Genomic DNA, 14,117 nt, shown 5'->3' on the forward strand with positions numbered 1-14,117 from the left:
TCTGCTCATTTCAATAGAAGCAGTGCAAGAATCACTTCCACCTCTGCCAGTGGCTACTGTTAATCTATTAGTCCTTGTATCCCCCCCAACTAGCAGTTCCGACCCACCTAACACTGCCTCGACAGCATCAGCAAAAATTCTTGCACCCTTTCTATTTAAGTGTATCCCATCCCTGTAGAAGCAATCTCTCCTGTTAACAAGTACAGTCCAGGCTGAAAAAAAGTCTACCCCTTGAGCCTTGCACAATCCCTCCAGGGCCGAATTGATTGACAAGGCTCTCATCATATACTCCCTCCTATCGTCTCTGGGCAGAATTGCAGACACTTCCAAATTCAACCCTAATTCACGGCTTTTTTTCAACATTGACCTGTACTTGCTAATTAATTCTGCTGGTCTCCTACTCTTAATATCATTAGTGCCAACGTGTACAACTATATCACCTTTTGTGCCCTTAAAAGATCATATCCGCTCTACAACGTCATCAACCTTTGCCCCTGGCAGACATACCCTGGTCCTATTCCACCTATCCTTTTTACAAAGCATGTTCCCCGTTTCCCTGACAATAGAGTCGCCAACAACTACTAGTTCCTGTGGGACCAGCGCATTCTGCCTAGGGGGCTGCCTCTGTGTTGCCTGATGACCAAGTGCAAGCTCTGGCGTTGATGTGGCTAATTAATATTCTGTAGTTTACTGCCCTGACATACTCCCTGCTTTATCTTCCTCCTCATTTGAAATGCTGCTACCCTCAGAACATCTTATCAACATCGGCTGTTGTGGCAGCATTCAAGAATTATTGAGGTGAGTGCAAGCATTACTTTGGCTCATATCATCAGATAAACATGAATCTAAATTACCTTTCTTCCCCCCAACCAGCAGTTCTGCTAAACCCTTAAGTTATCCTCAGTGATACTGGCAGTAGTGAGCTGTGAATATTTTAACAATGGGCTCGCAGTTTTGCCTACTTTTTGATGACTGCAGTGGATGACATTGTGGAAGTGATGTCATCCGCTGTAGGCTTCCACCAGAGGCGCTTCCAATGTTCACACTACTAGTCTGCGCAGAGCACTCACTAGTAGTGTGATTAGAGCATGTGATGCATTTTTCGTGACTGCTATGATATCCCCAGTCAGCCTCGTCATCATGCCCTCCCTTTACGATAATACCTGGATGTGATAGTCTCTCGAGTTTTAAGTTTTTAGAATTTGAGTAATATGACATCACAATCATACTTCCTGAAGTAAGTATGATTGCAACAATACAAGTATTTGTCATATGACTGCAACAATCAATACAAATATTTGTCAACATTTTATTTTTTCGTCTCGCATTTTCGTAACGTTCCATTGTTAGTTTCCCATGATTAACAGCTGCGTATGTCGCTTCAATTACAAGATCGGTATTTCAATCGACGCTGTTTTCTAGACATTTAGATACGTTGCATTCGCAAGTATACATCTCTTACTTTAGTTATCATAAATCCATTGTATCTTGTCTTCCAGAAATTATGAAAATTTGTGACTGATCAATAAAATACAGTATTTACAATACAAAAGCTCTTTTATTTCATAATCAATATACAAATCAAAATACCTAAAAGAAACGCGAAGGATTCACATAAAACCATGTACCACTTTTTTATTGGTCTTTCTCTTTTTTTTAACAACTAGGAAAATATGGATACATTTTTTTTTCACGATAAAATTTTAATACTGCGAATGAAAAATAACACGAAATATTTCCCATATCACAAATAACAAAAACTATCACAAAACATTATACAATATAAAAACATATATTAAGTAAAACTCCAGATCAGTGATTGACAAGTGCCATTCACTGCTTCCCCCCACTTTCCTCCTACGTTGATATGCCTAGGGTGTTTTCCCCAAACTTGATGATATTTAAATCGGGAACTCATTTACCGATTTTAATATAACTGGATAGGGGGAAAAACACCCTACCTCAGCTAAGACTCCCCCCCTCGACGACACAAATCATCCAGAAAGTAAACACCTTCACAATAATCGCCTTCACCGAATCACAAAATTCAACTATACAATCAATCCGTTCCACAATGCACACTACACGGAAACAAGTGTTACCCAAATAATACAGTTTAGTCTTTAAGTATTATTATTAAGATTATTTAAAGCATATTAAGATTATTATAATACTTAAACGTTTGATTATAATTAGTATGATTTTTTGCAAATTTTAATTTGTGTTTTTGATATAATTAAATTGTGATTGCTGTCAGTAATGTGGTGTGTGTGAGCCTCCATAGCCAGGTGGGCAGGAGCAGTAGTGCACAGCACATGCTTCTTGATTAGACCGGGGTTCGAGCCCGTACCCACCAAATACGGAGGATGAGGCATGTCATTGAATGACCACCGCATATTCCCAGCCCGGATAAAGGTGAGGGTTGGCGTCAGGAAGGGCATCCGGCCGTAAAAATCGCATGCCAAAACAATAAAAACGCTGACACCATATAATAATGGGAAAAGGTGAGGATAAAAAAAAAATGTGGTGTTATTGAAATAATTGTATTCTGTCATGATTTGCCAGTATCACAAAATCCTTTCTCCACTTTTGTTCAAATGAATACCATTTGTACAAAAGAGAATCCTTCTACCTAAAAATCCGGTCCACTCTGATAAAAAAAAAAAAAAAATTTCCTTTTTGAGCCTTGCAGATTCCCTCAAGTCTTGAGTTAACTTGTACTTAATTAATTCACAAGGCCTTCAGCATATTATCCCTCTTATCGTGTCTTAGCAAAAATTGCAGACACATACACATTCTGACCTAACTTGTGACGTAGTCCTATATTTATCCAACAGATGGTCAAGTCGTGTACGATTAATATTGTTAGTCCCCACATGATTGTAATGAGAGCAATAATGTTCTTGTTACATCACTTAAAATCAGACAATCCGTTGGTGACTTCATCAGGTGTTGCTCCTGGCAACACCTGATGAAATACTCTGGTCCTGGACCACCTATCTTTATTACAAAAAATGTCACCCATTTCCCTGAACTAGATGACCTTCAACCAAAGCAGACTGCATTTGACTATTCTTTTCTGGGACCCAAATTAGGGAGAGGGATGCACATCGCTTGTCATGTCATGAGATACATGAGTCTCTGACTGGTTCCCAGTTCCATTTGTTTCTAGGGAAAGCACTCATTTCTTCAGTGACTCAGGTTCCTTTTGTAACACCAAGTTCTAATTTTAGATCAGTACACATTGGGACTCAGATGGAAATGCCCGCAGGCATTTCCGTTTGAGTTCTGTTGTTCTTGGAGTTTGTATTGTAAGTGGACCTTGTAGCATCCATTACTAATGTAAAATTTGAAACTTTATAAAATTTAAATTTACAATATATTGCAGAATTTATGTTAACAAAATATTGCAGAAATTGGATTGTTGACAAAACTTTAACCACTAAAGAAGTTAAATTTAAGCTACCAAACGAAAGTTAAGAAGTTCTCACAAAAATATCGATAACAAAGGTTATCCGAATTTTGCAAAGTATTTCAAAAGCTGATTTAAACTTACAATATACTAAGAAATTTAAATTAACAAAGTATTACAGCAATTATACTGCTGACAAAAGTTGTTAGCCAAAACAGCAGAAACTGAAATCTTACAATATTTATAATATTTTTAAATTTGTTTAAAGTGATATATCTGCTTTTATTTTTTAGCTATATACAATTATGATGGAAATGCTAAATATGGGCTTCCATTGGAAATAGGAGAAACAGTGCAGATTCTTGAAGAAAATTCAGGTAAATTTTTTTTGTTTTTTTTTGTTTTTTTTAAAAGTAATGTTTTATAGCTATATGCTTTTTTGAATTGATTTGCAAGAATGAATGGCTGCACTGTTGTAAATATACTCCTCTATTTTAGTGTAGTTTTGATGGGCTCTAAAATAAAAAGAGGGAAAAAAGTGGCAATATTTGCCTACGAATATTTAGCCAATTAAGAGTGGTAATGTTCTATTAATAATTCTTGAGCATTATTTTTATGTTAATTGATAGTAACGTGTGTGTAAAAAATGGTAAATTTATGCATTCATCTGTATTCTGAAATGGAGTAAAAAGTCATCAAAAATTCTAAATGTGCCTAAATAACCTTAGTACAGTAGAAGTCTGATAACACAAGTCAACAAGTATTTTTAAAAAAATGTGGACTTTATTCAATGTTTTTTTTTTTTTTTTTTCCTGATCAAGTTTTGCATATGATTCCAAATCTGTGTTCAGTTTTCTTTGTGACGAGACTAATTATACCACCCATATACTTTTTCAGCATGAATAGAATTATTATTTTCTTATACATTCATATTTATGTAATTGTGTGAAAATATCTATATCCTTGTTGTTTCATAATTGTATTACAGGTGACCTCGCTTAATGCTGATAATTCGTTCCGGAAAAACAGAGCGCTAAGTGAATCAGCACTAAGCGAGTGCCGTATTCCCGTAATGTAACATATGTATTTGTGAGTTGTGATGGTATAGACCACCGCAACTCACAAATAATAAACATGCTGCACAACTCAAAAATAATGAACGGTAGTGAAAAGATGTCAAAATATATAATATTAAAAATCTGTACACATAAAATATTCTCCATTACATACGTATATAATTATGTGGTAACTACATTATGTATCAAAATTAAACTTAAAATGCCAATTATAATCATGAATTTATTAATCCGTTGGCCCTGTGCTGTTGCGTTTTTGTATCTTTGGTTGATTTTGAGTTGTACTTTGGCCCTTTTCCTAGTAAACTAAAACAGGTTTTACTTTAAATTCCCTGGCAGTATTACCACTCAACAATAAAGTCAACCGATCCTTCGCCACTTTGAAGCTTGGCATGTTTTTTTTCTTTCGATATGAAACTTCTTTTAGGTATTCATTTCCAAAAAAGTCCTGTTTCATCTATTTTAAAAACTTGTTGAGAAGTATAACAGCTCTCTTCAATAATTTTGAGTTCTTTTTTGAAAGTTTCGGCTCCTTGATCTGCACTTATGGCTTCTATTTGAATTTTAAATCTATGGAACCAGCCCTTACTAGCTTTAAATGGTTACACTTTTTTTTTTTTTTAAGGTGAGCTTTCGTCAGATCATCATATAAGCTAATCACTTTTTATTTAATAATATTTAACTTAACGGAATTGTGTGTTGGATATTATCTTCAATAAAATTATTTAGAAGTCTCTCCATTTCAGTTATAATAGCTGGCCTAGCCATAACCAATTTAGTTGTTTGCAGTGGAACAGCTGCCTTCCTGCTACTAAAATTAATTCTTTATTTTTTATAATTGTTCTTACAGTTGAATCTGCCAGTCCTAAATGATCGCACACATCTACTTGTCATTGAACGGAATTGATTCGCTTCAAAATGTATAATTTCAATTTGGAATTCAGTCTTTTTCTTAGCTTAGTAGACTTCATACCACGGCCAGACATTTTTTGCTTTTTTAATTCTTATACACCATTATTAATCTTCTAAAATGTAACTGTGTTGCATTACTTATTATACAATATTCGAGTAAACTGTCCGTTACCTAACTGTACTGAGTGATGACTAGACTTTGGATAAATGCATATAATGCAAATATTACAAGCAATATACCAGATCATTTTTTAAAATGTTGATCTCGGAACTACGTAACAAGCCACCATACTGCAATTAAATTATCCTGGAAGAAAATTTCACTGAGCATGGGAAAATTTCGCAAGTTGGCGTGGGAAACTTTTTAATGCTGTTTTGCTATTCATTTTCAAGCTATCGACTACATCAGATGAAACATTTTCGTTAAACATCCCAAAAATTTAATCTATATGCTGGTAAAAGAGCGTTATAGTGAGTTGTGACAGTGTTAGAGTGAGATATGGGTTATAATATAAGAACAGCATTATAGCGAATCAGCATAGAGCGAACCGCTTTATAACAAGGGTGCTGACCGGGCTAGCCAGGTGGGTAAAGTGCCTGCCTGGCAACCCAAAGGTCGCGGGTTCGATTCCCGCCTCGGGCTTGGATCAGTGTACTGCAAAAACCTTGGGAGGTGCATTATGGCCACAGAAGCCTATGCGCCAACAACTCCCAAAAAAAAAAAAATAAATAAATAACAAGTGCCTGCTGTATTTAATTACAAATTGTTTCATGTTATATTTTGTGAATTTCGTTGTCATGCTTCAAAAGTGTAAAATACACCCGAACAAATGCTGCTACATATGTGGCACTATACTACAATGGTGCACATTGCAGTGGACATTCAGAAAACTTACCAGTTGTAATTTGGCTGTTACCAGTTGTAAAGTGACCAGAATAAGGCTTGGGCACAATGTATTGTTTAATGCATGTTTGAATGGATTAAGTGACTGGTTCAAGAAAAGGAAAAAGTCTGCCATACTCCTGATATGGAGGGAGCTAAAAGACTATGATGGTGATTGTTACTTTTGCAGTGTGAATGTAATTGGATTTTCTGTCAAGAATAAGTATACGTTTTTTTATTCAAACTTGAATTCAGTGATGAGGCCAGTATGCCAATTCTGGTGCTTCCACAGCATGGATTAGATTCTTTGGATTAGATTCTTAAGCATAATGCGATTAAGGTGCAATTAGTGGAGACCTGATAACTTTTGATCCTGTGTACACAGTTTATGGAGAGATGTCCAAGCCAGATCTGTTTACCATGACTTCATTAGCTCCCTCCAAAGGTAAAGTCAAACTTCTTGCCTTGAGACTAAAGGAAAAACACTTGGTTAAGAAGAATGTCAGTGATATCTCAATATCAAAAAAGAAACAAGTTTTGGCAATATTATTTACAGTAAATGGTCTCCTCTGCTACTGCCTTGTTATCAATAGAGTTTTTTTTATAAAGAATTGTCACAAGTACATTACATCTGAATGGAACCTTTTCATTGACTCCTTACAGTAAAGTTTGAAATATATTTTCTTGCATATCAGCTACTTAAACTATCGATCTCCATTGCACACTCCATTAATCTAAAGGAGATATACTAAAACATAATGGCACAACTACAATTCAGTACAACATACATTAATGGAATATCTATGCTGACTTCAAAGTCAATGGGTATGCAAGGAGAGTTCACTAACTCTTGTTGTTTTTATGCCTGTTGGACAGCTGTTCTAACAGAGATGATTACATCAGATGTGATGGCCTCAAAGAAGTACGTGTGATCCAGTAACAAGTAATGTGCATTATTTTTATTAGTTGATCTAATGAAGAATTTCCTTCTATCTCTCCACATTAAACTTAGCCTAGTAAGATGAATTTTTGAGGATTTCATAACTTATATGAGGAATTTCTAAAGATCAATGCTACAAAAGTGAAAGAGAGAATCATTGGGGCCTCATTTCAGAGAGCTTCTGTAGGAAATAAAAGCATGGCAGGCTTTCAAATGGCTTTGTGAACACTTTTTTGGGTAGCTACAGGTCTCCTGCTTACAAGATGGAGTTCAGAAACTGCTCAGTGCATATAAAGAAATGGGATTCCATATTTTGCTGAAATTTCATTTCATGTATTTGCATTTAGACTTCTTTCCTGAAACCTTTGCACAGTGATTGTTGATCAGAGGAAATGATTCTATTAAGACATTGCTACTCTACTGAGGTTTCTGGAATGAATGTATGTTGACAGAATGCTGCCAGAAATTGTATCACAAAGTGTCTTGGACAAAGCGTGTCCTTATAACATTTTTAAATTTCACATATCTTTTTTTACAATAGCTTCCCATATTATTTTAACTATGTATATAAAGTCTATTAGGGTTAAACTGTAAAAGTGATCAAAATGGCTTTTTTTTTTTTTTTTATGAAAAATCCAAAACACGAGACAAGAGAGGTATTAGAACTTATAATACTCAGCACCATGCATGGATTTGAGGATGAAAGAAGATATTTGTTGACATTAGACTTGAACTTCTGTAGATCGTAATTTTCAGATAATACATAGGAGGGAAGGTTGTTTCAGAAAACTGAAGTTGAATTAATAAATGAAGAAGAAAAGTTGGTTCTGTGAGCTTGAAGTTGGATGGTAAAAGGATGTCGACTGGTTGCGGCATGTGTTCAGACTGGTTTGGAAGAGAGAGAGCGGAATTATCCAAGCCAATTCAGAAGAACAGTGCCAATGGAAGTATCTATAGAGAAGGCATGCAGCTGAAACAGAATGTCTGTGAGACAGAGAGTGGAGAGGCTCTGTTAGAGATGAGTCATTAATTAATCTAACTGCTCTCTTTTGAATGGAATCTAGAAGCTTGAGAGAGGTTTTGGGGGCACCTCCCGAGATGTGGGAACAATATTCCACGGTAGGGCGGATTTGCGATTTGTACAAAGTGAACAGCTGTTTGGAAGAAAAGTAATGCCAAGAGCGAAAGAGAAAACCCAGTTTTTTAGATGCAGAGGAAGCAGTATTTTTAATAAGATTAGAAGTCAGGGTAATCCCAAATAGAGATATATGATCTTGTTTAGAAATCGGAGTGTCATCAAAGATAAGCATAGAATCAGAATCCTTTTTGCGAGATATAAGACTGAAGTGGTAATAGAACCATCTGTTTTTGACAGAGGTGAGAACAGAGATGGGCAAAAGTGTGTGGTTTTAGAAGGATTGAAACCAACTAAGTTATCTTTGCCCCACTGGAGAATTATTTGGAGATCAGTATTTAAGGAATTGGTAGTGGATATTTGAAAAGTTGAAGCTGTTTGAGTAGGGCAAGGTTTCTAAAACTGGACTTGGAATGCAATGTGCTATAATCAGCAAAAGGTGGAATGCAATGTGCTATCATCAGCAAAACTATGAATAGGATTTCTGGTCAATGGAAGGTCATTAATTTAGAAGACCTTTATGCCAAATACAATCAAAAGCCTTTGAAATATCAAGAACAACTGCTCGACTGTCACTATACTTTTCCATTGAATTTGTTCTTAGATGGGTAGTATAAGTCAGAATATTACCAGTGGATCAACACGGATGGAATCCATACTGGTGATCGTTCATCAAGGGGAAGGTTTCTAGGTAGCTTAAGAGTTGGCAGTTAATTGATTTCTCCATTACTTTAGACAGAGTAAAAATAATTGCAATGGGGCGATAATTGGATGGGAGGGATTTGTCACCGTTTTTTAGGAACTGGCTGCATATGAGCAAATTTACAATCAGAAGGAAAAACATCTTTGGAATAAGAAAGTGAAAAAAGCAACACAGAACAGCAGTAAGTTCAGGTGCCCAGGTTTTGAGAACAAGTGGAGAAATGCCATCAGAACCTGTCACTTTCTTAGCATCAGTATTCATAAAAATCCTTCTGACATCCTTTTGATGGAAGACCACAGGAGGCATTGAATGGAGTGTATTGGGAATGGTAGGAGGTGGTTTACCAAGATCATTAATACATGAGTTGGGAGAAAAATAGGATGCTAGCAGGTCAGCTTTTTTCATGGCTGAAGTGGTAATAGAACCATCTGTTTTTGACAGAGGTGAGAACAGAGATGGGCAAAAGTTTGCGGACAATAGATTTGGCAAGAGACCAGAATGCTCGGCTACCATTTCAATAAGAAGCAAGTTTTCTACTCTTAGCTTACTGATTAATATCTGCTTTACAATTGTTGCGAGCTTTGGTGTAGGCAGAAAATGAAACTTAAAATTAGGAAACAAGCTAATTATGGTATGCAACATTCTTCCCTTGAACAGTCTTAGCACATTTATTGGAAGACCAAATTTTAAAGAACAAGTTTTAAGGTGGAGTGTGGAATAAAGGATTCCATCCTACAAGAATAATTTTACTGATGTGATCTATCTGAGCAAATGTTGACATCAGAAGTTTTGAAACAGTAATCTGACCAAGGAAAAGAAATCTGGCAGATCATCCTATTTTGCATTCTTCTAATGCCAAACACCATGAGGTTGGGAATGGGCCATGAGAGAAAGGCTCCATTGGAGAAGAGACCATCACCAAGTTGTGATCTGAGGTGCCTATAGGACCACTAACCTCGACTGTGTATTTAGAAGTTGTTTGTGAGAAAAGATCAAGAACGTTGGCTGTATGGTATTCGGGTAGGTAAATGAACAATCAGTGTGAGGTCATTAGTAATTGTAAAAACCTCAGTATCTTGACCAGCTGGGTCCGTATGACTAGAAAACGGAAGGCAGCTGAAGTGTGAACATTAAAATCACCAAGGAAAATTACCTCACTGTTAGGAAAGGTGGACTGGAGAAAGTCAAGTTTAAAGAGAGGAAGTCAAAGAGTTCCAAGTGATTAGTGGAGTTGGGAGAATGATAGAGGCAACAGATGAATTTGACAGAATGTGTAAGAGAGATTTTAAGCCAGAGAAGATTGAAAAGAGGAGATTCCAAATTACTGTCTCTGACTGGGAATATCAGAATGGACATATGCACAAGTACCACCTTTGAAGCAAAAGGAGAATCATACTGCGAATAATTTGGACAACTGAGATGAGCAGTGATTGAATCAGCCAGTAACTGAGATTTTGTCAGAAAAAGTACATTGTGTTTGTCAAACTGTAAGTTGAAATGGACTTCATTGAGATTAGAACTAAGACCATGTATATTTGTGAACTGAATGAGGAAGTGTTTGGGAGATTTAGATCTTTTTGCTGGTAAGTTTGCTCTATAAGTTTGACAATTCGTGGTGTATTCAGTGGTAAGAAAAGGTGGGGGGAGCATGCTGTTTGAAGTAATGAAATTTTTGGATATGGCATACACATGGTAACAATATACCCAGCTCCTTGACATAATGCGACCTCGAAAATGCCCCCTGTATACACACTACTCTGACTCCCTCCAGTCACTGTCTGGCGGAGTAAAGGCAGTGAAATTATGCAATAACCGATCTGGAAGCCTCCTAGAGAGTTACCAATAGGTTTGGTCCTGTGTATTAACTAGCAGCCGGCCTGCGAACAATATTTTAGAGCTGTACCTTCCAAATGTAAGGAAGATTGGATCTTGCCATGATGTCTATCATGACATCAATTACTGTGTAATGGAAGAGATTAGGAGGGTTTACTGGAACTTCGCTCTGGAGACTAAACATGGGTTCTACTACTTCAAATATTGCACTGGTTGATGAGAGTCATCTACCACCTAGTATTGCCTGGTAACACAGAGGGGCAGCATTCCTCCGTGTGGTGTGGACCTTTACCCCCTGCTTACGTTAGTTTGCAACTGGGTGGTCACCTATAGTGTGCTAGGTGCCATAATTCAGCTAGCAATGTTGTACATTGAACCCCCCAGTGCTTCTTGACAATCAACACTATATCCGTGGGATTGTGGCAGTTTCAGATTCTCTCTCTCTCTCCTCCGTAGCCGAGTGGGCAGGAGCGGGAGTGCAGTAGCACACGCTCTTTGAGTAGACCGGGGTTCAAGCCCCTGACTGCTGAATACGGTTGATCTGCCAACCCGCACTGGACCAGCGTGGCAGATTATGGTCCATTTCCCTCAGCATGAATTGTTGAGGAGGCTTCCACCCACGGGCGCCTCCGTAGCCAGGTGGGAAGGAGCAGCAGTGCGTAGCACACGCTTCTTGATTAGACCGGGGTTCGAGCCCGTCACCACCAAATACGGAGGATGCGGAAAGGTCAGGGAATGACCACCGCATATCTTGGAGCAATATGGCCTTAGTTGCTGATGCTCCTAAAAACCAAATAACAACAAATAACAAGCTTCCACCCTGCAGTGGGTTGATAATGGCTGCACTTTACTTTTTTACTCTCTCTCTCTCTTTCTCTCTCTCACTGACAGCATAAAAATTTTTGCAGTGCTTCAATGGCTTTAAATACACATTAACCTACAATATTTACAATTACATTTATGGTATGAAGGAAGTTTTTGCAAATTTCAATTTTTATATTTAGTAATGGGGAACTCAAAAGGATTTCTCACTTTCCCACAGTTATTGTATTAGGCCAACATAATATATTCCCTGAATAATAAATACTCTATTTCCCCATGTATAAGACGCACCCTTTTTCGAAAAATTTGGGGTCTAAAAACTGGGTGCGTCTTATACAGTGGTTGTAGATTTTTTTTTACTTGCATTTTCCGCTTTTTCGCACTTGTTGTCTTTGCGCTCATTGTTTCACACTTGTTACTGGTATTTTAGGTTACGTTTTGCCTCGTTCTGCCCAGAAATGGCTCAGAAAAGATTTTCGTACAGTGCTGAATTCAAGTTAAAAGTGATCTAGTTTGCAAAAGTGAATGGAAATCGTGCTGTTGAACGTAAGTTTGGTCCTCCTCCATCTGAGAAAACAATCAGAGACTGGCTACGGGAAGAAGAAACCCTACTGAAAACAGAAGAAGGCCATTAGAGGCAAGTCAACAAAATGGCCTGATTTAGAGAGGGAATTGAAGATATGGATCGAAAGAGCAAAGGGCATTTGGAATTCCTGTGTCCACAAAGATGGTTCAGCATGAGGCAAGAAGAATTGCTTATAAAAAAGAAGTTACTGATTTCAAAGGAGGACACAATTTGTTCTTCAGGTTCATGAAACGGAATGAACTAAGCATGCGTACATGCACCAGACGTGCCCAAAAGATGCCTGAAAGCTATGAGCAGAAGTTCCTTGAATTTCATCGTTTTGTCATTCAATGTCGGAAGACACATCAGTTTGAGTTGGGACAGATTGCAAATATGGACAAAGACCCCCCCCCCCTTCAATTTGATGTCCCAAGTAACAGAACTGTTGATAAGAAAGGGGGTGAAAACTGTAACTGTGAAGACAAGTGGACATGAAAAGAGCCATTATACAGTTGTTCTAGCTTGTTGTGCTGACGGAACCAAGCTGCCTCCTATGCTGATTTTCAAACGCAAAACAATGCCAAAAAAAAGACATTCCTCGAGGAGTGATTGTCCACTTTCATGACAAGGGTTGGATGGATCAGGATGGGAAGATCTGGTTTGAGAAAGTTTGGAGCAGGAGACCAAGTGAGCTCTTACGCAAACCTGATCTATTGGTGCTTGATCAGTTCAGGGCACACATGGTGTGAGATAGTTGGAAACACAGGTATAATGCGAGTAGGAGTGATCTACAGACCAGATGACTGTGAAGATTATGACAAAAGCCTCTACATGCAAATGGAATGGGCAAGTAAGCGTCAATGCCTTATGATGGGTGATTTCAATTTGCCTCTAATTGATTGGAGTAAATGGGAAGGAAACTCGACATGGGGAACAAAATTTTTAAATCAACTAGATGACAGTTATTTGTATCAACATGTCAGGGAAAGTACTAGAAAAAAGAATATCCTAGACCTCATCATCACACACGAATCAGATGACATAACAGGGCTGACAGTAGAGGAACCAGTAGCAGTAAGTGATCACTGAGTTCTACGGTGGACGATGACGAGAGAGGTAGCAGAAGTAAAAGGCAAAGGAATGGGTTCTAATTTCAGAAAAGGAAATTAAGATTCCCTCTATTAACTAGGTAGATATCGTGCAGAAAATAAATACATTTGAACTGTGGTACGCTTTTAAAACATTGACAGATGCCTTGAAAGCGTATATACCATTAAAAAATACTCCACGAGGAGGGTTCCAAGTTGGATGAATAGTGAAGTTGTCACATTACTTGAGCAGAAAAAGGTGGCATGGAAAGGTTACAGAGCAATAAAATGTACTGAAGCCTATAACAGCTACAAGGTGATCTGTAATAGAGCTACAGAAAAGGTTCGACAGGCAAAGGCAGTTTATGAGAAATCACTAGGAAACAAAGCAAAGGGGGGGGGGGATAAAGAATTCTTCACATATATAAATGCCAAGAAGAGCAGGGCAAACCAGATGACCTTAAAGTAAGGGAAAGGGGATAGTATTAAATACACCAGCTGCCATTGCAGAAGAATTTAGTTATTTTGCATCGATATTTACAAATGAAAAACCTTTTGTGGCAATGGGAAATTGTGGGAGCGAAGTTAAAAAATATGTAATTAATGATATTGATATTTCGCAAGATTATTTAATGAAAAAACTTTTGAGCCTACAGACCAGTAAGGCTCCTGGAGTTGATGGAATATATCCTATAATCTTAAGGGAGGCAGCAATCGAGTGCATTGAACCATTGTGGCTAATTATGTG

At 37.5% G+C, this 14,117-nt stretch overlaps 1 protein-coding gene across 1 annotated transcript in view; it reads left to right on the top strand.

Annotated features, from left to right (window-relative positions):
* LOC150086867 (dedicator of cytokinesis protein 4-like) overlaps positions 1-14,117 on the top strand; it is a 233,950-nt gene that overhangs the window by 129,598 nt on the left and 90,235 nt on the right. The window contains exon 2 of the mRNA XM_090372304.1: positions 3,706-3,789. Within this exon, the coding sequence (XP_090228430.1) occupies positions 3,706-3,789 (84 nt within the window). The remainder of the gene's footprint in view (positions 1-3,705; positions 3,790-14,117) is intronic.

The sequence above is a fragment of the Mastigoproctus giganteus genome, chromosome 4 (assembly GCF_048544385.1).
Source record: "Mastigoproctus giganteus isolate SK-2022 chromosome 4, ASM4854438v1, whole genome shotgun sequence".
NCBI classification, from domain to species: Eukaryota; Metazoa; Arthropoda; class Arachnida; order Uropygi; family Thelyphonidae; genus Mastigoproctus; species Mastigoproctus giganteus.